Source organism: Geotrypetes seraphini, chromosome 2, assembly GCF_902459505.1.
Source record: "Geotrypetes seraphini chromosome 2, aGeoSer1.1, whole genome shotgun sequence".
NCBI lineage: Eukaryota > Metazoa > Chordata > Amphibia > Gymnophiona > Dermophiidae > Geotrypetes > Geotrypetes seraphini.
Window position 1 is genome coordinate 509,427,913 of NC_047085.1, and position 25,318 is coordinate 509,453,230.

Consider the following 25,318-nt stretch of genomic DNA (forward strand, 5'->3'; position numbering starts at 1 on the left):
CCCAATCCTGCCCTTGCTCCGCCCCAATCCCACCCTAACCCCGTCCCCAGTTTCTTTCATTCATTTTTCATGTACACATAATATCTTATTAATTCATAATGGCCTCATTCCCATGTCCTTAGTGCCCCCAGTGTGCCTCCTTCCTATGTCTTTAGTGCCCCTAGCAGGGGTAGGGAACTCCGGTCCTTGAGAGCCGTATTCAAGTCGGGTTTTCAGGATTTCCCCAATGAATATGCATGAGATCTATTTGCATGCACTGCTTTCAATGCATATTCATTGGGGAAATCCTGAAAACCCGACTTGAATACAGCTCTCGAGGACCGGAGTTCCCTACCCCTAGCCTAGTGCCTCCTTCCTATGTCCTTAGTGCCCCAAGTGCCTCCGTCCTGTGTCCTTAGTGCCTCCTTCCTATGTCCTTATGTGGGTCGGGACAATGGGACGGTCGGTCCAAAAATGGGACTGTCCTCGGGACGTATGGTCACCTTATGCATGAATGATTGCCTCAGCATTGACAAGAAGGGGGACTTTTTTTTTAAGCCAACAAGTCTGCATCCCCCTGCCCCGACACCTCAAAATTGCTTTGTCATCTAGTAGACTCCCCTATTGTTGCCACGAAAACAAAAAATTCCTTTCTTCAGTCGTTCCACATCTACAAACAGATTATATTCAAGCAAACAATGGATCCAAGATTTCTGCCCCCCCCCCAAAAAAAAAATTCTGACTTAGGTTGAAGTTGAATATGGAAGGAATTCTGGGCAAAAGTTGGTCTTTGCAGGTTGTGGATAAGAGCGGATTAAAGGGTAGGCCCAGGAGGCAGGTGCCTAGGGCCGGCGTTAGTGGGGGAGCAAACAGCAACAGATCCGGGGGGGGGGGGGTGGGCAGCAGTCCAAACTTTTTTGCTAAACTCCTAAATTGGTGCCCTGGCATGGCAGCTGCCCTGGAGCTTTCCCTCTGCTGTGATGTGTCCTATCGGAAACGGGAAGTTGCGGCAGAGGGAAAACTCCGGGGCAGCTGCTGTGTCGGGGCCTCTCTGAAAAGGCCACTTTTGGCTGCGGGAGAGAAGTGATCTCTTGCCTGGCCTCCTCCCCCCTACTCTTCAGCTTTCCCCTTTCTCGGCTGTATTAGCAGGCAGGTGGGAGCAAGGAGAGCAGCTGCCCCCGGCACTCTGTTTTGGGCCGTGATGGTCGTCTACTTTTTCTCTGCTTCCCCGATGTGGCAGGAACAAAAGCTGCCTTCTTGATGTCGGAGAGGAAATTCCGGCCCAACCATGCAGCGATTGGCTGGCCCGGAATGTCCTCTCCGACGTCAAAATTGGCATCAGGAAGAAGGTAAGAAGCAGCGGTGGATCGGGCTTTGAATTGGTGCGGCAGGGAGGGAAAGCAATCACCCGTCCCGGTGTCCCCACACATCACTTCGGGACGCTGTCCCTGAAAACAGGACATTTCGGTGTCCCGAAGCAGTGGATTGGGACAACGGGACACTCGGTCTGAAAACGGGACTGTCCCGTTGAAAATGGGACGTATGGTCATCTTAGCCTTGACCTCTTTAAAAAAAAATGAATACAAATGATAATTACCATTTTCTCTGCGTACAGTGTGCTTTGTGTTTTTAAAAATTTTATTGTTTGTAGATCATTTTGACTTGGCCATTTTAAAAATTAACTTGCAAAAAAGTGTGGGCACCCCTGCTGTACTGTCTTGAAGAAAGATTTGGCCTCTGAAAGCTAACTGAAAAATGGATTAGTCCAATAAAATGGTATTTTCTTATTTCTCATTATTTGTTTTATTTCTATTTGTTAATTTGTAAAGTGGCGATTGTTATGTAGCAGTTTTTTCAAATTTACATCTACTGTCTTTATATTTTGCACAGTATTAGAGGAAGTGTCACTGTTTCTGTGGTGTTGCATTGTATGCAGAGTCTGGTTTCTTGGTTCAGTATAACTTTTGTCTACACAGTTCTATTTTTAGTTTGTGTTATTCTATATTGGGCGAGGGTGTATCTGTCTGTGTGTATGAAAGGACATGGCTTTCTGTTAGCAATGACTGTACAGGATCAATTGACTATGCAGGACCTGGCTTGTTTAGTTTTACATTGCGTGTGTTGGTATTCTAGTGCTCACTGCAGTGTTTAAAATGCTGCCTTTTCCAAGGTTCACCCTTGTTGTGTGACTCATGGATTACTACTAAAAATAACTTTTTTATATAGAGGAGGGGGTTGTTAAAAAAATGATCAGCACTGACTGTCATATATGCTAGGTACACCACTGGATTTAATGACCCTATTTTAACTTTACTGTTGATGTAGGTGTTGCTCCCCCCACCCACCCACCCACCCCCACACACACTATAAAGAATTAAATTAAAATTGTATTAACATCAAGCAGCTTTCAAATGACATTATAAGCAAATAAAAATAAAATATTTTTAATACATTGCTAATTATTTCCTGCATCTTTACCTAAGCTGTTTTGCCCTAGCTCTCACTTTGCTCTACAGCAAAATAAAAAATTAGCAGATAAAGATCAATCACACAGGACTCATTCAAGGCTCAGTAACACCTCTCCATAAATTATATGGAAGAGGTCTGGAAGTGGGAATCGCATCTATTTCATATCCTCAGTGAGACCTCAGAAAGGAACCTAATGATCAAAACATTATTAGAGGTGCTGTAGAGCCATTTTTTGTATGACTGGATGAGCTATATTTATTTCTTTTTTTTTTAGTTGTTTAAATTCATGAAGAAATAAATGGCTAGATTGAACCTAATGACTTCATTAACGCATTTCCCTTTTTTAAACCTCTATCTATACCATTTGAAAGAGGGCAAATATCTAATTATTCCCTTCTAGAATTGGATACTTCTTAAATGTAGTAAAAATATCCTGGCACAAGTGTCAAACCTTAAAAAAGGAAGTCATATTGAGCATTGGAAAATAATAATTAATAAAAATAGTACACATTTAGGGCTCCTTTTACTAAGCTGCGATAGTGGTTTAGCATGCGCTTAGCGCGTGCAGAATTGCTGTGCGCGCTAGACGCTAATGCCAGCATTGAGCTGGTATTAGTTTTCCTGCGTAACGCGAGGGTTTGCGCACACTAAAAACGCTAGCGCACCTTAGTATAAGAGGGGGTTAATTTTGCCCACCACCAATTTCCCCATCCCTCCCCACCTGGCTACTTTTTCATGCCACCCAGCTGGAAAAAATTTCTGGAGAGAACACTGTAATGTAATATGTGATTTATGGATTGAATAAATAAAACATAAAGGTATTTGCAAATAAAACAAATCTTTGCCCCATATAAAAAGATCTGAATATCTCTCGTGCGCTCAGATAAAGAAGAGTCATGTTTGGAAATTAAGGTTACAACTCCCCCCTTCATCTCAGCAGTTTTACCCCATCCCTCTTATTACTGCACTCACCTGAGCAGCTGCTTCTCCCAGGTTCTCTTTCCTCTGATCCTGGCTCTTCCCTACATTCAATGTGGGATATAATATCAGGAGTGACGGAAGGAGAGCCTATTCCTGGGGAAAGAAAACTGTATTACGGTAGGTCTCCCAAAAGTATATATTGTTGGATTTCCAGCCCAAAGAATTTCACCAACTTCAAAAAAACAAAAATACTCAAACCCTCAGTTAGTGGAACAGTTTTAGACCCTGCAAATCTCAGTAAAATCACATAAATCTTCTTTACTCATCATCTTGATAGTGTTGGATATTGAGATCAGGCTTATTTCAATATGTGTGAACTTCCTTATCCTTTATATAACAAGCAGGTCTCTATTTAATCCAAAACATCTGGAATAAGATGAAACAAACACCCAGATAATGTTCAGACCGATATGAACACAAAGAGCGAGCAGGAAGAGAAAATTAACTTCGTATGTCCCAGAAAACTCTTTTCTGCAATAAAAATCAGCCGTTTCAGAGATTACCTTAAACCAAAGCATAAGGATTTCTTTTCAATTCTAATTCTGGGTATTTCTTGATAGTTTTGCAACCCATATCCTATCCCCAATATCACTGATGGCGTTCATTTGTGGTGCAGAGTGAAGGTCTGCTAAAGGGAAGAAAAACTCCATGGGAATATCTTACCTGCTGGCTTTATGTATATCCCATCATACCTTTTCAGTTCAAGATGGTATACAGTATAGCATTGAACAAAGTGGTTACAAGGTACAGGAAGATCTATATGTACAGGGTTGATAGTGTCCTATCAAGGAATGTTTTGAATTGACATCCCTTGAGGTTAGAGAAAGCGAATAGTAATGGTCTGCAAGAGAGGTGGGATTTGTCCTGTAATTGTCTCAGAAGGTAGGTGGGTGAGGTGCCAAATACTGTCTTGTAACATAGGCACCCGAATTTGAAGCTAATTCTAGCCTCGATTGGTAGCCAATGGAGTCTTTTGAAATATGGGGTGATGTGGTCTGATGTTTTTAGTCCGAATCCGTGTTTTGGATCGTTCTCAGTCTTTTAAAGTTTTTTTTGTGGGATCCAAGGTAGATTATGTTGCAGTAATCCAATGATCTGAGGATTAATGTTTATACTAGTACTCTGAATGATGTGGAGTCAAAGTAGGGTTTTAACATGCATAGTTTCCATAGAAGGTTGAAACATTTTTTGATTAAGATATTGGTGTGGGCTTCCTGTGTTAGTTGTTGGTCAAGGGTGAAACCTAGGAATTTATGGTGGGGTCCTATGGTGGGGTCAATTGGGAAGTTTTTTCCATTAAGGTTGATTGACGAGTCAATGAGTTTCCTTGTTGAGGTGGCCATAAAGAATTTGTTTTTTTCTGGGTTTAGTTTCAGTTTGAAGTTTTTTTCTCCAGAGTGTTACCTGGTCAATGACTGATGATATGAAGAGTCGGGTTTCTGTTGCCATGGAAGAGATTGGGATGACGATAGTGATGTCATCCACATATATATAGGCTTTGAGGTTCAGTTTTGAAAGCTTTTGGCCTAGGGGGGCCATGTATACGTTGAAAAGGGTGGGAGCGAGAGGGGAGCCTTGGGGAACACCACGGGGATTGGTCCATGATTGTGAGTATAGCATTTTTTAAGGAAGCCTTTGAACCAGTTTAGTACTTGGCCCGAGATACCTAAGGCATCCAGACAGCTCAAGAGTATGTCGTGGTCCACTAGATCAAAGGAGCTGCTCAGGTTGAATTGTAGAATCAGTGCCTGGTTCCCTGAGCTGAGGATGTGTGAAATGTGGTCCACGATGGAGGCTAAGGCAGTTTCGATGCTGTGGTGTGAACAAAATCCTGATAAAGACCCGAATGGTCCATGCAGTCTGCTCAAACATACACTCTAAAATTTAATGCTTTAATTTAAATTATTCTTTTTCTTAGATATTTCTGGGCCACAAACCCAGAGCTCTGCTTGGCATTATGCATCTATTGGAGTCTCCATCAGTATACATGGGCTTCAGTAGGTTATTTCATTGTCCTCCTCTTTTACTTTTTAATTCAGTACTCTGCTTTTTCAGCAGTCAGTTTAGGCAATAGTGTAGCCTTTTGAGTCTCTCTTAGGATTTTTAAATGATAAAAAGCATTTTAGTCTAGATTAGAATAGAAGTTGTAAAAGATTTCAATCTCCTGGGCTCTGTTGTAAACAAAGAAGCAGGAAACTACTGTAGCAGGAAGAAATACTCTGCAGTGTAGCATTTGGTGGCTCTTCAATAAAGGCTCTCGACAAAATATTCAAAGGCAAGGAAACAACACTCCAAATGAAGATCAGACTTGTCCACACACTCATTTTCTCAGTGGTCAATTATGGATGTGAAAGCTGGATACTACAAAAACAAGACAGAAAGAAGATTGACTCGTTTGAGCTTTGATGCTGGAGAAGGATTTTATGCGTGCTACTACCCCAAAATTGACTGGGTAAATGTAGCATCAGGGCATCCAAGGGAGATAAAATTCCTTGATGAAATTAAGGACTTTTTTATGGAGAAGCTGATTCAGGAACCAACAAGAGGTGAAGCAATTCTAGACCTAGTTCCTGGTGGAGCGCATTAATTGGTGCGGGAGGTAATGGTGCTGGGGCCATCTTAGCAATCAGATTTGATACAATACCTGGAATAAGTTCAGACAGGAAATATAATATAACAGCATTTTATTTTAAAAAAAGGAGACTATGATAACATGAACAGAATGGTAAAAAAGAAACTTAAGAGGGGCAGCTGCAAAGGTCAAAAAATTTACATCAGGTGTGGATGTTATTCAAAAATACCATCCTGGAAGCCCAGAGTAGATATATTCCATGTATTAAAAAAGGAGGAAGGAAGACCAAACAGCAGCTGGTGTGGTTAATGAGATACATGAAGGAAGCTATTGGAGCTAAAAGAGAATTTTTCAGAAGGATCCTATCCAAGGCAGCTGCTATTTCCTTGGATATTAGTTTCCCAAGATGAGAGTTCCTCTCGAGAATAAGAGAAGATTCTCATCTGCTATTTCAAATAGATTGGACTCAAAAAGATGTGCTACAATAAGAAAATATTTGAGTTTATTTATAACAAGATAAGTCAAATATAACATTCTTTTGTATCCAGGGAGAGAAGAGCACCCTTTAGCACCTCTTGATTTTCTCTCCAAACAGCAGCTTTAGAGTTTAAACATTTATATTTCCTCTAACATCATTCTGTGGCAATTAGCATACAATGGCCCAGCCAATCACGTAGCCAATCTTTCGGGGAATAACATGGGAAAGGATGGATCACCTTGGACCACACACCCAGGGGATAGCGCCAAAGCCTCCAATTTCTCAAAGTTGATCCACAATCCTGAGAATGCTCCGTACCATATCACCCAGAAATACGAGCATGTCATCTGCGAGGTTTAGAGGATCAATTATTGATATCTGGAACATGTAAGTCTTGACTTAGAGGTGCATTTGCTCAGTAACCCAAGATGTTGTTAACACTGAGAGGGCACGAAGAACATTAACAGAAGTCTCATGCACATTTATATTACGTAGATAGTTATATGTTTCTATTATATCTCCCCCCTCTCCCGCATTTCCTCCAAAGTATTCAGATTGAGATCTTTAAGTCTGTCCCCATATGCCTTATCACGAAGATCACATACCATTTTAGTAGCCTTCCTGTGGACCAACTCCATCCTTTTTATATGTTTTTGAAGGTGCGGCCTACAGAATTTTTTAAATATGGACATCAGTCAAGTTGAAAATACCTTTGTTACAAAGGTTTATACAAAAAATACTAATAAGACCACACTTTTGAAATATGACAGCTGCCATCCGAAGAAACTCAAAGAGAGCTTGCAGTTTTCTCAGATGGTAAGGAACAGAAGAAATTGTTCAGAAATTGACGAGTTCAAAATTCAATCGAAAAAACTTTTGTCTAGAGGAGACCCTAATCATGTGATGGAAAGAGCGAGACATCACGCAAAATACATCAATAGAAAACATCTTTTGGATGAACGCAGATCTAATGAGTTTGAGGATAATGTTGAAACATGTTTTTACGATACTGTTCAAAAAGTAATTCTGTGGTACAAATCCATCAGCAGAAACTGGGAAATTGTGAATCTTCACCCAGTTTTTGACAAGAAAAAACTCAGAATATCTTTTTCTCGTAACTCTAATTTAAAAGAAATTCTATGCCCTGCAATGATTGAATCAAAGACAACATCTAAGAGCGATATTGTAAAGAGACATTTTAAATGCCATTCATGCAGCATTTGTCAGATCATGTTGCAGACTAAAGTTTTCGTGAATCCATCTAATAACAAGAGATATGATCGGAATTTTTAAAAAATTGTAGATCCACCTTTATCATTTATATCATTTGCCCCTGTAATTTACTTTACGTGGGCATGACTACGAGAGATCTGAAGACCAGAATGTGTGAACATAAGTCAAACCTGAAGCGGAATCGTAGCTCAGAGGTTATAGTTGAACATTGTGCATTATTTCAACATAAATTTCAGGATCTCTGATGTCTTGCTATTGACCAGGAACCCAAATCTTTAAGCGGAGGGGACAGGGTAAAAAGACTTAAACAGAAAGAACTAAGGTGGATTTACCTTCTGAAAAGCATGCAAAAAAGTCTGTGGAGTGACGAATGTTCCTAAATGGACTTTATTTGAAAGAGTCAAGTTCCAAGGTACACCAAAATCATCCACATAAAATAATTTCATCCACATAAAAATAAATTCATCCACATAAAAATAGGTTATCCACATAAAAGCCTTAAAGGACCTAATCCGCTAGGGATACAGGACCCAACACGGTCTGCGTTTCGACAAAAAGTCTTCTTTAGGAGTCCCTGGGGGTCCTATTAAGGTGAATACGTGGGAAACAATAGTATGGTGAACCGGAAGTGAGACACTCTTGCGTTTGCAATAGAAAGGCCATTGTGGATGATTTTGGTGTACCTTAGAACTTGACTCTCAAATAAAGTCCATTTAGGAACATCGTCACTCCACAGAGTTTTTTGGGTTTTCTCTGGATTTTCTTCTCTGTGGATATCTTGGCGTCAATTCCTTTTGTTTTCCGCATGGATTAAATACAGTTATGGATTTGTCAGTTTGTTTCATCAACATAATAGTTCCACTGCCAGACTAGTGAGGGAGTTTTTAAACCAATGAGACACGATCACGTCATTCACTTTACTGCACATGTGTCAGCGTTCATGCTATTATAAGCGCCATTTTTACAACTGCACTTTTGTGTCATAGCGTATGATGTGTTAACGCTAAAAGTACAGCTTTTTTACTTCAATTGTTAGAATTATGACTGCCTAACATTTTTTTAAAATTTTCAGTTGTAGCCTGATTTGTAAACCCAGAGGAAGCCGCTTGTTAGTGGCGAAATGGGTCCCCGTCGGACAGATATTGATTGAGGCTATAGGAGCAGATTCTATGCAGCCGTTTAACGCAAGTTGAAGCAAAAGTTAAGTGCTCACCTTTACAACTATTGATGCTGGTTGTGATTCTATATTTGACAAAATGTTGATTTTTTCATATCGAGTCTTTGCTATATATGTCTAGTACTGAGCTATAGCATTGAGTGTATAGAACCGCTAACATTTTCTATGGTGGAAAATGCACAAGCTGATTGGTGTCAGTAAAAATTATTTCTAAGAAAAAAATTTCTATCACGTATTAAATAACTTTTGAGTACAGTAATAATAATTTATTAAATTGACAAAAAAGCACAGTTACTTACCGTAACAGGTGTTATCCAGGGACAGCAGGCATATATTCTCACATGTGGGTGAAGTCATCTACGGAGCCCCGATGCGGACAGTTTTTCAAGCAAACTTGATTGAAGATTTAAGTTTGCTCTGCTGCACCACGCATGCGTGCCTTCCTGCTCCACTAGAGGGCGCATCCCCTCCTCGTGGTCTCCAGTTCACATATCCAGCAAAGAAGCCAACCTCGGGGAGGCGGGTGGGTTGTGAGAATATATGCCTGCTGTCCCTGGATAACACCTGTTACGGTAAGTAACTGTGCTTTATCCCAGGACAAGCAGGCATGATATTCTCACATGTGGGTGACCTCCAAGTTAATGAAAAAAGGGGTGGAGGGAAGTTGGCAAATTAAGCAAACAGATTACGCAAAACCGATTGGCCAAAACGGCCATCGCTTCCGGACAGTTTGTCCAGACAGTAGTGGGAGGTGAAAGTATGAACTGAAGACCACGTGGCAGCCTTGCAGATTTCCTCAATGGGCATGGACCTGAGGAAAGCTACCGAAGCAGCCATCGCTCGGACTTTATGCCCCGTAACTCGACCGTGCAGCGCGAGACCAGCCTGAGCGTAGCAAAAGGAAATACAAGCAGCCAACCAGTTGGACAAGGTGCGCTTGGAAACTGGGTGTCCCAACCGATTGGGGTCGAATGACAAAAACAATTGTGGAACTTTCCGATGAGACTGAGTGCGTTGGAGGTAGAAAGCCAACGCCCTCTTGCAGTCCAGAATGTGGAGCGCCACCTCTCCCGGATGAGAGTGGGGCTTGGGAAAAAATACAGGCAAGACAATGGTCTGATTGAGATGAAAATCAGAAACCACCTTGGGCAAAAACTTAGGATGGGTGCGGAGAACCACCTTGTCGTGATGGAATACAGTGAAAGGTGGGTCAGACACCAAAGCCTGCAGTTCACTCACTCTCCGAGCTGATGTGAGGGCAAGCAGAAAGATCACCTTCCACGTGAGAAACTTAAGAAGACATTTATCCAGAGGCTCAAACAGAGGTTTCATAAGTTGAGCCAGGACCACATTAAGATCCCAAACCACTGGGGGAGGTTTGAGAGGAGGATGAACATTCAAAAGACTCTTCATGAAGCGGGAAACTAAGGGATGAAGGGAGAGAGACTTGCCATCGAGGGGCTGATGGAAGGCGGCGATCGCACTAAGATGTACACGAATGGAATTGGTCTTCAGGCCAGAATGAGACAAATGAAGTAAATAGTCCAGAACCGAAGACACAAGGACTGACACATGGTCCTGCCGATGAGAGGAGCACCAGGACGAAAATCTAGTCCACTTCTGAGAATAGCAGAGTCTAGTCGAGGCCTTCCGTGAAGCCTCCAATATCTCCCTGACTGACTGAGACACCGGAAGAGAAGTCAGGGGGAAAGAAACCAAGCAGTCAGATGAAGAGACTGAAGATTGGGATGTAACAGTGAACGCTGACTCTGAGATAGCAGAGAGGGAAACAGAGGCAGAAGCAGAGGATCCCTGACACTGAGTTGAAGTAGAAGGGAAAACCAAGGCTGGCGCGGCCACCGAGGAGCAATCAAGATCAGAGTGGCTCGCACCGATTTGAGATGGACCAGCGTCCGCAGAATCAGAGGAAAAGGCGGAAACGCGTACAGAAACCTTCCCTCCCAATCCAGGAGGAAGGCGTCGGCCTCGAGACGGTCCGGGGAGTACATCCGGGAACAGAAGTGAGGCAGTTTGTGATTGAGGGGGGAAACAAACAGATCTATCTGAGGAGTTCCCCACCCGTCGAACACTTGTCGCAAGGCCTGAGAATGCAGAGACCACTCATGCGGCTGGAGTAGGCGGCTGAGTCTGTCCGCCAGACAATTCCGCTCTCCTTGTATGTACACCGCTCGAAGGAAGATGTTGTTGGAAACCGCCCACTTCCAGAGGCGTAGAGCTTCCTGACAGAGGGACCAGGACCCCGTCCCGCCTTGCTTGTTTACATAGTACACTGCCACCTGGTTGTCGGTACGGACGAGAACAACCCGGTCGTGGAGCAGATGTTGAAAGGCCACAGCGGCGAGATAGATGGCCCGAAGTTCCAGCACGTTGATGTGACAGCGACGGTCCTCTGCTGACCACATCCCCTGAGTGCGTAGACTATCCAGATGAGCCCCCCCAAGCGTACGCCGATGAGTCCGTGGTGAGTACCTTGCTGTGTGGGGGGGCGAGAAAGAGCAAACCTATGGAAAGATTTGAAGAGTCGGCCCACCAGCGGAGCGATCGATGCAAGGAAGGAGTCACTGTCACGGGACGGTTGATCGGGTCCCGGTCCTGACGCCATTGAGAGGCCAGTGTCCATTGAGGAATCCGCAGATGGAGACGGGCGAAGGGTATGATGTGGATGGTAGAGGCCATGTGGCCCAGAAGCGTCATCATCTGCCGTGCTGAGACCGAGGTCAGCAGCGAAATCCGTCAACTCAGACTTACTAACGCCTCCAGACGCGGAGGGGGAAGGAAGGAACGGAGGCGAACCGTGTCCAGCACGGCCCCGATGAACTGTAAGGACTGAGAGGGGCACAGCTGGGATTTTGGAAAGTTTACCTCGAACCCCAGACCCTGAAGATAAATAATAGTCTGTCGGGTCGCTGAGATAACCCCCTCCCTGGACGGAGCTTTGATCAACCAGTCGTCCAGGTAGGGGAATACCTGAAGACCCTGAGAGCACAAGGCAGCTGCGACCATCACGAGACACTTCGTGAAGAGGTGACGAGGCGAGGCCAAAGGGGAGGACTCGGTATTGTAAATGAAGGTCTCCCACTTGAAAACGCAGGAACCTGCGGTAAGCAGGATGCACTGGAACATGTGTGTAGGCCTCCTTCAGATCGAGGGAGCAGAGCCAATCGCCCTCGTCGATCAGAGGGTAAAGAATCGGGAGGGAAAGCATCCGAAACTTTTCCCGGACCAGAAATTTGTTCAGGCGTCTCAAGTCCAGAATTGGGCACAGGTCTCCCGTCTTCTTCAGTACCAGGAAGTAACGAGCGCTCGTGCTCAGAGAGGCGTTTTGTAGCCGCTTTGATGGTATCGTCAAAAAGTTCCTTGCCCACACAAGGGAGGTTAGCCAACCGGTCTTGTAAGTTGGGGTCCATGTCGACCAGGCGCAACCAAGCCAGGCGACGCATGGCCACAGCGAAGGCTGCCACCCTGGAGGAAAGCTCGAAGCCATCATAGGCCGCATGGAATAAATGAAGGCGTAGGTTGGAGAAATCCTCTAGGAGCAGGCCAAACGCTCCTCGACGGGAGGCCGGCAAGTCCGTCTCAAAGGTTCCCAAAAGTCCAATCAGGTGTTTCAGGTAGGACGTAAACGTGAAGGTGTAATTTTGCACCCTTGAGGCTATCATACAGTTCTGGTATAGTCTCCTGCCGAATTTGTCGAGGGTCCGACCCTCCCTACCCGGGGGGACCGCGGCTGAGACTCGGGAGGGGTGAGCCTTTTTCAAGGAAGATTCCACCAACAGCAATTGGTGGGAGAGCTGTGGGTGCTCAAATCCCGGGCAGGGCACTGTCCGGTATTTAGACTCCATTTTGGAGGGGACAGCCGTCACCATATAGGGAGTCTCCAGATTCATGATAAATGCCTGCCGGAGCACTGGGTTCAGTGGCAGGCGAAGGGACTCTCTAGGTGGAGAGGGCATATCCAGTTCCGCCAAGTACTCCTTAGAATACCTCAAGTCGGACAAATCGAGTGAAGGAAGGGCGGGATGCTCCTGGAGCCCCGTGAGGGGACGGTGAGCGAGACCTCTGCCGGGCTGAAAAGGACGGGGAAGCTTCCCTCGAGTAGTGAGGCTCATGCTCCGACCCGCGTTCCGAGACCGGGGATACACTGCGAAAGTGTTCTGGGGTTGAGGACCTGTGTCGACTCGAGGAGCCCCTCGGGGACGCCGCCGGGGTGCGAGGCACCGACCGATGTCGAGTCGGAGACCTGGACCCGGACTCCCTCAGCGAAAGCCTGGAACCTCGGGCCGGAGCCCCGGACTGAGGGGGAGTCAGAAGAATCCGAGGGTTGGAGAGTCGGAGGGCGGCCTCGGGGAGTAGGTGAGCTTCGGGCCTTCTTGGAAGTCCGGCGGCTCGAGGGTTCGATCTGTTTAGACTTACGCTTTGCCCCGCGGCGGTCCGTGGGGGGAGAGCGTCCCGATCGCCTCGGCGAGGAATCCGAAGAGGATGAGATGCGGCGAGATTGGCGCACCTTGCCCCGAGGGGGCTCAATGCGAGGCTCAGGCTGGTCCGGCGCACGTGAGGTCGAGTTCGGGGCCGGTGCAGGTGGGCCAGCGCAGCGGACAGCTCCGACGAGATCATCGCCCGGAGCATGCCCTGAAAAACGGGCACGGACAGCATCGAGGGCATGTCCGATGCCGCTGTGCACTCCACCGAGGGCAACCTCGATTTTGAGTATTCCCGGGTGGTAGAGGCACGTCGAGAGGACTTGGAGGACTTCGTCGGGGCCGTAGGTATGGAACTTCCACCATGTGCCGCCGGCGTCCCCGAGGCTGGCTTCTTCACCGTAGCGGAACCTGATGAAGGAAGAGGGGACTTACCCGGAGCCGAGGACTTCTGCGTGCCCGAGGACTTCAGGGTCGATTCTCGAGGTGGTGCCGAGGTACCCGAGGCCGAGGTCAAGGCCGGGGCCGAGCTCGAGGCCGAGGTAGAGGGCTGGTCGGCGACGAAAAGATCCGCCATGCGGGCTTTTCTTCGACAGAGGGCCCGGTTCTGGAAAGTAGCGCACTGGGGGCAGGAATCGGTTGGATGATCGGCCTCTAGGTAGAGGATGCACCGGCGATGCGGGTCTGTAATGGAGAGAAGCCGCTCGCACCGAGAGCACTTTTTGAAACCGGTCAAAGGCCGGGACATAGAAAATGAAACCTGCTGCGGCCCACGTGGTCACGACAACCCGGAAGCCTCCGGGTTGCCTCAAAACGAAGATGAGCAGGAAAAAAGAGGCACATAGCGACTTTAAACTCTAAAAATAAGAAAAATAAGAAAAAACGCGGTGCTAGAAGGCACTTGGGGCAGAGCCTAAAAATACACGACTTCTAGGCTCCGCGGAAGAAAACGAACTGGAGACCACGAGGAGGGGATGCGCCCTCTAGTGGAGCATCGGGGCTCCGTAGATGACGTCACCCACATGTGAGAATATCATGCCTGCTTGTCCTGGGATAATAGTCATTGTAGTATATGAAGGTTTTGGATCGATGAAAGATACCCATGCCACAATTTCCTATATGGATAATATTACTATGATCCTTGGAGTGGCAATTCTGAGATTCTTTCCTTCATTTAGTCACCTAATCTTTGTATGATTAACCTTGTGTGGATCTATATTTAAGGTCACCATCCTGAATCCTAGAAGTAGAAATTGATAGCCACCTATCCATGAAGAGCCACGTACAATCAATACTAAAACAATCTTTCCTTATGATGAGAAAGCTAAGATCCATTAGAAAATACTTTGAAACAGAGGCTTTCCGAATCTTAGTGCAATCCCTAATCCTATCCTGACTAGACTACTGTAACTTAACACTAGTTCTTTGCTCTAAAACACTGCTATTGCATCTAAAACTAGTCCAAAATGCAACAGTAAGACTCATATACAAACTATGGAAATCAGAACACCTACAACCCTACTATATGAAACTATACCTACTGCTAGGAGAAGCTTGTGATGCCCAGATCACAAAACTCCTAAAAAGCCTCTCGGAAATCAAAAACAGGATGTCTGAAAACAAATTACAATTAAACGCCTACAATTAAACACCTCCAAAACAGAACTCCTTTGGATCTGCAAAGAGCACTGCAACCACATCCATCTCTCACTACACTGAGACTCAATTACCATAAATGCGAAGGACCATGCACGCAGCCAAGGAATACTCCTTGTCTCCAACCTGTCGCTTTCCAACCATATCCTCATTTTATTACCTATGTCCGCTCCGAAAAATAAGGAATTACTTTTCTGAGTCTGACTTCACACAACTACCTTAGTCCTTTCCAGTATGGACTACTGCAACGCCCTATTCAATGGTCCCGCAGCGAATATATGATGTCTATAGCATGTACAAAATGCGTCAATCAGACTTCTAAAAAACGTCCTTGCCCATGACCCTGTCACCCAGGCTCTATCGTTGGCTCATTGGCTGCCCGTAGCCAAACGCTGTGTCTTCAAAGGACTAATGCTAGTGTTCAAAACCCAGGCTACACAACAATTAAGCTTCCTTCGTATGTGCCGAACAGGTCACTCCACTCACAGGATGAAATTCGCCTCAAAATACCCCCTGGTCATTCCCTACAACTGCAAACTGCCAAACAACATTCCTACTCCCACTTCATACCAAGCCACTGGAATCAACTGCCCCCACAGATCAGATCCCTTGAAGGAGTCTTCAGCTTTAGAAAAGCAATATAACCATACCACTTCACCTAACTCCATCACCTAAGGCCGATAGATTACAAAGAAATATTAATGGATCTAGGCACCAGATCCTCGATATGTGTCACGTTAGGATAAAAACTTATATTGATAAATCTTGCATTGTAACTATGTCAAATTTATCTTATAAACTACAAATTATGTATATTAGTATTAGATTCCTGTAACAAATTAAGGGGTTTTCCCTCCCCATGCAAATATTATACCCCTGGGCAGCAGGAGATGTTAATCAAATGCAATCAGCTATGGAGCCCAGTGTTGAATCACATGGGCGGGACTCACAGGAGAGAGGTAGGTATTTCTACCCATACTGGGTCCATTCTAGAGGTCCCCGAGGGAGAAAGAGGAACTCTCAAGTTTTCCCTAGATAGACGGAGAAGGCAGGCCTTGAGAAAATAGACTGGTGGCTGCGGTAAGCCAAATTCATTCTATTTTGTGTGAGGCAAATGATAACAAATACAAATTCTCATTATATGGAATTGTGTCTTAGTTGTATATGTGCTAAACTTCCTGGGCAAGCCAGCCAAACGGACTAGTCTACCACAAGCCCTAGTATGCATCGAATTAGCATAAAAACTGTATCAAAAAAACATGTAAAACCTGTGAACTGTATAATATATTTTCTGTTGTGCTTCTATGAAGTTGGCAGAACAATTTTTGTTTTCCACTTTATTGTGTGTTAAGAACATAAGAATTGCCGCTGCTGGGTCAGACCAGTTGTCCATCGTGCCAACAGTCCGTTCCCGTGGCAGCCCCTAGGTCAAGGACCTGAGCCCTGAGTCTAGCCTTACCTGCGTACGTCTGATCGAGTAGGAACTTGTCTAACTTTGTCTTTGAATCCCTGGAGAGTGTTTTCCCCGACAGCCTCCGGAAGAGCGTTCCAGTTTTCCACCACTCTCTGGGTGAAAAAGAACTTCCTTACGGTTGTACGGAATCTATCCCCTTTTAACTTTAGAGAGTGCCCTCTCGTTCTCCCCACCTTAGAGAGGGTTAACAATCTGTCTTTATTTACTAAGTCTATTCACTTCATTATCTTGAATGTTTCTATCAAGTCCACTCTCAGTCTCCTCTTTTCAAGGGAGAAGAGACCCAGTTTCTCTAATCTCTCACTGTATGACAACTCCTCCAGCCCTTTAACCATTTTAGTCGCTTTTCTCTGGACCCATTCGAGTAATACCATGTCTTTCTTCAAGTACAGCGAACAGTGCTGGATGCAATATTCCAGGTGGGGCCGTACCATGGCTCGGTACAGCGGCATGATAACCTTCTCTGATCTGTTCGTGATCCTCTTCTTAATTATTCCTAGCATTCTGTTCGCCCTTTTCGCCGCCGCCGCCACACATTCCGCGGACAGCTTCATCGATTTGTCGACCAGTACTCCCAAGTCTCTTTCCTGGGAGTTTTCTCCAAGTACTGCACGAGACATCCTGTATTTGTGTACAAGATTTTTGTTACCAACATACATTACCTTACACTTATCCACGTTAAACTTCATTTACCATATCGTGGCCCATTTCTCGAGCGTGTTTATGTCCTGTTGCAGGTCTTCGCAATCCTCCTGTGTATATTTTATGTATGTCAACCTGTAACCCATTCCAAGCTCTTTGGGGAGAATGGGATAGAAAATGAATCAACTAAATACACTGGCTGCCTATAATCCCAAGAATCAAGTTTAAATTATGAATCACTGTCTTTAAGATTCAGAAAGGCAAAACAGAAAAAAAAAGAAAAGATTACCATACCATTATCTGAGAATATGGATAATGCTGGGATTGAAAGTATTTCCATTATTTATGTAGTTTAAGCACCTGTGATCGACAGGTGCCATTTTATGAAGGGAGATGTTGGAGAGTCCCTGGACATCGTATACCTGGACTTTAGCAAAGCATTCGATAGCGTACCTCATCGCAGGTTGCTAAGCAAGATGAGTTCCATAGGATTGGGCGACACATTGACGAAGTGGGTTGGGAACTGGCTTAGAGGTAGGGTTCAAAGGGTAATGGTGAACGGCACCCCCTCTGAAATGACGGAGGTGATCAGCGGAGTGCTCCAGGGCTCGGTCTTGGGCCCGATACTATTCAATATCTTTATAAGGGACTTGGCAGAAGGGCTCCGAGGTAAGATAACATTATTCGCCGATGACGCCAAACTATGCAATGTAGTGGGCAAAAGCACAATGGATAAAAATTCAATGCCTGACAATATGATACACAATCTACTCTTACTAGAGAACTGGTCTAAGACATGGCAGCTCAGCTTCAATGCCAAAAAATGCAAAGTTATGCACCTGGGTACCCAAAATCCATGTAGGACTTATACCCTTAATGGCGAGATCCTAACAAGAACGAGACTTAGGGGTGATCATCAGTGAGGACATGAAGGCTGCCAATCAAGTGGAGCAAGCTTCATCCAAGGCAAGACAAATCATAGGTTGCATACCCAGGGATTTTGTCAGCCGTAAGCCTGAGGTCATTATGCCTTTGTATAGATCCATGGTGAGACCCCACCTGGAATACTGTGTGCAATTCTGGAGGCCGCATTACCGGAAGGATGTGCTGAGGCTTGAATCGGTCCAGAGAATGGCCACCCGGATGGTCTCGGGACTGAAGGATCTCCCGTACGAAGAACGGTTAGATAAATTACAGCTATACTCGCTCGAGGAGCGCAGAGAGAGGGGAGACATGATCGAGACGTTCAAGTATCTCATGGGCCGCATCGATGCAGAGGAGGATATCTTCTTTTTCAAGGGTCCCACGGCAATAAGAGGACATCTGTGGAAAATCAGAGGCGGGAAACTGCGCAATGACACCAGGAAATTCTTTTTCACCGAAAGGGTGGTTGATCGCTGGAATGGTCTTCCACTTCAGGTGATTGAGGCCAGCAGCGTGCCTGATTTTAAGGCCAAATGGGATCGACACGTGGGATCTATTCGCAGGGTAAAGGCAGGGGAGGGTCATTAGGGTGGGCAGACTGGATGGGCCATGGCCCTTATCTGCCATCTATTTCTATGTTTCTATGGAGACTGTCAATTGCTGTCTATCTTTTCACGATGTGATCGACTGAATGTGCTGGTGCTTCTACATAATATTATTTTTGAGCATTAATATAAAGTTTTTTGCTATGTGATTTTTTTCATCTTTCTACATTTGCTTTTTGGATTTATAATGATGTCTCATTACTGATTTAAAAAAAAAAAAATACAATATGATCCCTTACCCAGTGAGATCAAGATCTGATAATTCTCCTTCATCACCTCCCTGTAGAGCTCCTTCTGCTCTTCATTTAAATACTCCCACTCCTCCTGGGAGAAAGAGACAGCGACGTCCTCGAAACTTTACCGGCATCTGAAATACAAAGCAGAAACACACTCATAATCTTCAGCATTGCACAGACCACCAGATCTCCCAATGCTGGTGCCCATTGATGTAGGGAAAAGTTTGCTGAATGCATATAATTTAGAATTGCAGAAGCCACAGTCCCACAATGGGGTTATATTTCACATCACCCAGTACTGGGGCTCAGCAGAGCAAAGGGACATATTTTTGTGAGTATATAATTCAGTGTCACATAACACAGGCTCAGAGTAGGGTCATATTTATTTGAAGAGAGATTTGTGTCCCAGAAAAGGAGCAGAGCAACTAGACAAGAGGCCCAAAGTGCCAGTGTCCAGCCCCAGGACTGCTTAGGATCCCAGATGAGAAAAGTGCAGCAGGGGCAGGATGTTAGGGCCAGTCTCCTACCTGCGCAGAAGCTCTTGCAGGCATTTTCCTGACCTGGAGGCTCTTTTTCTGGCCTCTTGCAGCGCTGGAGGGAGGGAGAGAAGGGCAGAGACGAGATATTGAGCTGGAGATTTCTGGTTTATCTGCAAACAAGAGAAACAAAGGAAGCAGGAAACAAGAGATTTCCTGTTTGGCACAGACCGATGACGTCACAACGGAGAGGCGGATCTTCTCACTGAGGGCTGAGCGACGCACGGTCTCCAATCGCTTTCAGTGCTGATTGGTCAGAATGGTCCCTGGGCGGGGAGAGTCATAGAAGGGTCCGCCCTCTAGCCCTGATTGGGGGAGAGGAGAAAAGAAGGCGGCACTCTCAGATCCTCCTACAATCCTGTAACTCCAGATCGTTTCACTTCTTCACAGTTCATCAGAACCAACCCCGGAAGCGTTTTCAGCCCACTGTGGAGAGAAAGAGTTTACCAGCCTGTCAGCTCTGACTAAAAGCAGGAGAAAGAGACTCTTCTGGGAATTTAGACCACAGTGGTGATGAAAAGAGTCTAATATGAAAAAAGATGTCTACAGCATCATAAATGTGATAAGATTCACATACACTCAGAATTGTGTAATTCAGCCAAGAGAAGAATGTGTAGCTGCGTGGATGGTGTTGTTGAGAACGTTTTGGCTTCCTGGATTATGGGGTGATTTTCCAAGGGCTGCTGAGCAGGGATGGTGTGCATCTATCAAAGAAGGGAAGAAGTGTCTTCGGCGCAAGCTAGCTAATCTACTGAAGAGGGTTTAACCTAGAAGTGATGGGGTAGGGTGATCAAAGCTCGCGGGTGAGTATAAGCCCTCAGGTAAGTAAATCACTGAATACCTCTAAATGGATGGAAAAAAGGGGACAATGTCTGGAAAGCAGTATATACTAATGCTCCAAGTATGAAAAACAAGATTCTGAATCTAGAAGCAGTGATGGAAGAAGATAAGTTGGATATAGTGGCGATCACAGAGACATAGTTTACAGAGAACCATGATTGGGATGTAGTTATACCGGGCTATAATCTGTTCATAAAAGACAGGGTAGGAAGAAAAGGAGGGAGAAAAGCGTTATATGTTAAAGAACATATTAAAGCCACACAATTGCAGGATCTGCAGGGCAAGGAAGAGGCACTTTGGATCAATTTGGAAAGAGGGAATGGTGAATATATTTACATTGGTGTGATATACAGGCCTCCATCACAGACGGAAGAAGTGGACAGAAATTTAATAGTTGATATTCTGAATATATCTAAAAAAGGTGATTTTAACATGCCGGATATTGATCGGGGTATCTCTATAAAAGGGTGATCCTGGATTCTCTACAAGGAGAACTGTTCCAGCAGTTGGTAATGGAACCCACGTGGGATGGGGTCATACTGGACTTAGTGCTTACAAATAGGGAACGTGTTTCTGATGTCACAAAGGGTGATCATCTGGCATCCAGTGATCACTGCATGATACGGTTGAATATTAAGATGGATATTGAGAGGACTCATTCAAAAGTAAAGGTTCTAGACTTTTTAAAAACTTTGTTTGGATGGAGGATTATTTGCTCTGCCGCGTCTCTGATGATGTCATCAGGGACGTGCCAGAGTAAATCAGAGCAATAGAAGGCCCCAAAGCAGCGTGTGTAGAGTACTGCAGACGCTGCAGGAATTGGCAAGTTTTTAGGGACCGAGGGAAGGGAAGGGGAGTAAGGGAGCCGGCCAGACCGCGGGAAGGGAAAGGGGGGGGTAGGGGAAACGCTGCTGCTGCACAGGGAAGTGGTGTGGGGGGAGGGAAATGGAGGGGGAGGGAATGCTGCTGCTGTGGCTGCTGCACAGGGAAGTGGGGGGTGGGAAATGCTGCTGCACAGGTAAATGGAGGGGGAGGGAATACTGCTGTGGCTGCTGCAAACGGAAGTGGAGGGGGAGAAATACTGCTGCATAGGAGGCAGGGAGAGAGACAGATAGATAGAAAGAAAGACAGACAGCAGGAGGAAGGGAGTCAGAAAGAAAAGAAGAAAGACACAGGGGCAGGGAGAGACACAGAAAGACAGACAAAGGGGGCCAGGGAGAGAGACAGGCAGAAAGAAAAGACAGCGGGAGGGAGAGAGACACAGAAATAAAGACAGACAGACATATATGTAACAGGCTAAAATACTAGTTTATAATATTACAGTAATCAAGAATACTTAAGATAGAGGACTGTACCAATAAACGAAAAGAGGTTTCGTCAAAATACTTGTAATGGTGCAAAGCTTCCAAAGCATCGAGATACATTTCTTAAACAGTAAATCGGTATGTTGTTCCAGTGTAAGATGTTTATCCAGAGTCACACCCAATATTTTTATGGATTGTTCTATATTATAGTACAAACCATTCACATGTATTATTGTTTCTTTAATCTTATCGTTGGGAATTGCTAAAAAGAATTTAGATTTTTTTCTGCATTTAGTTTCAATTTAAAAGCAGTCATCCAGAGTTCAATCTGATTTAAAATGGTCACTAAAGAATTTATGAATTCAGCTGACAGAGAGGTTAACGAATGACTATAGTAATGTCATATGCATAAATATAGAACTTGGGCTTTAAACTTTGCAAATTTCCCAAAGAGACAAGGTAAATGTTAAATAAGGTAGGGAACAGAGACGAGCTCTGGGAAGCCCCACAGGAATTTTCCCAACGATAGGACAAAGTATCATCCTTGAACACTTGGTACGATCTTTTACCCAGGAATCCACGAAACCAGTTCAAGACATTTCCCGCAACTCCAATGGATTCTAAGCAATCTAAAAGAATGGTATGGTCTACCAGATCGAAAGTGCTGCTCAGATCTGGCTGCAAAATTAAAGCGCTTAAACCTTGACTGAATAATGAGTGCAGATAATCAAACAAAGAGGCCATGATTGTTTCGGTACTAAAACCTGATTATCATGCAAAATGCTAAACTTATCTAAGAATGTAACTAATTCTGCGTTTACCAGTCCTTCCAGTAACTTAGTAACCAGAGGAATACTGGTAATGGGTCTAAAATTAGATGCAATATTAGATGATTCTTAAGGTGAAACATTTTTATTGATGATGATAAAAAAGAAAGCAGACAATATAAATGTGGTCATCCATACAATGGTAAAAACTATATAAACAGAGTCTTAACTAACTAAGTATGAAAGTATTATCATCAGTTTCCAAACAAAGTGACTAGTAGGCACAACTACAGATAAGAATGCAGTCACATCAGTCTCAGGGCCCCAAGGATCAAGGTCACAACCCCCCACCCCCCACTTATTTTAATGGAAAACTGTTTTTTTTATTATAGACGGGCAAACACACAGAGCATCAAAAGATAAAGATGATAAAAAGGACCAACAAGTCAATAAACATGATAGGAAAAAGTACAAAGCGTAGCACCCGCAGGCTGGTTAACATGTGTACGAAAAACAATCAGTGTACAGAGCACAGTAAAGGCAGAAAAAGCAATGAGTACAACAAAGAATACACTGGTCTGGTGCACCAAATGCAAAATAGCAAAGATATCCCAAACCCCAGACCCACCCCAACCAGCCTCCTACCCACCCACCCCTCCCAACAACAAGAACAGAGAAAGAAAAGGGGAAAAAGAAAGGAAAAAAAAATCTAGCACAGCCAAGGTGGGAGGGCAAAACAAGCACTAAACAGAAGCAGAACAATCAGGGCTACTAAATGGTTCTTTAGTATTTTTTATAATTGGCGTAATCACAATTTGATCCTGTTCCTCAGGAAACTTCCCTATGGATAACAAGAAATTAACCCAAATCAACAATTTGGCATTGATGTTGACTGGGGCAGCTTTCATAACATTTGGAGGACAGCTGCCAAGTCTGCAGTATGAATTAACATACTTGTTATAGAACTTACGAAAGGTTTGCCAGTCAATAGTTGTAAATTTGTTCCAACTCAAATCTACTCTGGGAACCTCTGCACCCTGAAGGATAGGGAAACACCAATGATGATTAATAGGATCAGCTAAAGTAAACCTCAATTTTTGTATTTTGGTATTGAAAAAAAACCAGCCAAACTATCAGCAGATAAAATAGATTCTTCAACGGAAACAGTACAGTAAAGGGAAATTAGCCCTTTAGACTGGCACAGCTCAGGATTTGTTGATTTATTTTTTTTACAGAACAGATTCCATGGCTCTCAAAGCTGGAGGGCTTTCCAACCAGGGGGGCCAGACTGCCAGTTGAGGCACCTCTAGAAAAATATGGGGAGGTGGAAGAAGGTGGGTGGAGGGACCCAGCATGAGACCCCATCGAGTTTGACACCCACGAGGTCAGAAAGATCACAAAACAGGACCTGTCCAAGGTCTGTTCGGCACAAAAGGGGAACCAGGAGCCCAAAAACAAAGTTCCAACAGTTCTAAGAGGGGAGACGAATTAGCCTTACCACCTGCTACTGGAGACTGAGGAAGACTGGATTCTTAGGGGGGAAGCTATACTGATATACATTTGATCTCAGTCTCCATCTGCTGGTAGCAGTGAGGTACAATACCCATCCGTAAAGGAATTATACTGGTCTACTAGGCGATATAGAAGTAGGCAATTACAGGCCAGTAAGTCTGACTTCTGGGGTAAGCAAATTAATGGAAACACTTCTAAAACAGAGGTTGGCCCACGCTTCTTTGGGACATATGCTTTGGACATGTCCCCGCATTCTACAGTTTTGGCCTGGTCTTGGACATTATACAACATCTCTCTGGAGAAGGCGATAGTGTCCTACGCCAAGAGCACTCTTCGGATATTATACTATTGCAACGCCGAAATCTAAAGAGATGACAGCTTTTGTGACTAGAGTGTTGCTCATGGCCAAAAAAGTGATATTGGCCAACTGGCTGTCCCAGGACCCACCATCATATAGCCAATGGAGATCCTTGATGATCGTTCACACCTCTTTGGAGCGGAGACAGGTTGAGGATCTTGACCAAGGCCCAGGTTGCCGCTTTTGTCAGATTTGGGAACCACTTCTGGATGGACCTTACTCCTCTTGCTCGCGGTAGATTACAGAACTTATGAGGTTAAACACATGCTACCTGAGTTGTTGTTGGACTTTACTCCTAGACGTGGGGGGGGGGGGGTAGGGTGGGAGAGGATTGGTTTGTGCACATATGAAAGAATTTGGTTCATGTTTGTTACTGCTTTACCTGCACTTTCTTGAAACTTTAATAAAAAATATTAACATAAACGTTTTAGAAATAAACTAAACAGTTTTATTTTTTAAATAGGGATGATAAGCCTTGAAAAAACCTTCTGTGAGTGAAACATGTTGGCTCCTATTTCCCTCAAAAGAAGACCATAATTAAAAGCTAAGTACCCTTGAAATATGCTAGAAGGGTTGTTGAATAAAAATTTAAAAATAAAGTTTGTGAGTAAAAATTGATAATGGCTCCAATGAGGAGGTAGTACATAAAGCCTAGGTCTGTGAAAGCTTTTGAGCCCAGGTGGTACTTCTGAGGAGCTAGGGATTATACATTAGAGGTGAGGAGTTTGAGGTATATATTGAGCTTGATATATATCTTGGTGAGAGTTCAATTGGTGATCCTCACAAGAACATTTATATATAAAAATTGAGTGCCGTTTGGATAAATACTTATGGATACTAGCATTTTATAGATGCTGTTCCATCTACTTGGAACAGCCTGTTTAAGGCCTAGAAAATGACACGTGGACACAGTCTGTGCCCGTCCCACTCAGCTTTGAACCCAATAGTACTAATGTCAGACTGCAAATTAGAGAAAGAAAGTTTAAGGGAGAAGACCTTAAGGCTTCAATATCAACTATAGCTGGGTGGATTTTAATTCCTTTTCTGGAAGATTTAACCATCATTTAAATTTAGTCACAGACACTTGCACCATCTTTTCTTTGGCGCAGTTCCCAGGTGTAAATGCTATTTTATGT

General features: G+C 44.4%; 1 protein-coding gene across 1 annotated transcript in view; it reads right to left on the reverse strand.

Moving 5' to 3' along the window:
* LOC117354625 (zinc finger protein 493-like) overlaps positions 1–25,318 on the reverse strand; it is a 106,537-nt gene that overhangs the window by 20,477 nt on the left and 60,742 nt on the right. The window contains exon 5 of the mRNA XM_033932433.1: positions 3,421–3,522. Within this exon, the coding sequence (XP_033788324.1) occupies positions 3,421–3,522 (102 nt within the window). The remainder of the gene's footprint in view (positions 1–3,420; positions 3,523–25,318) is intronic.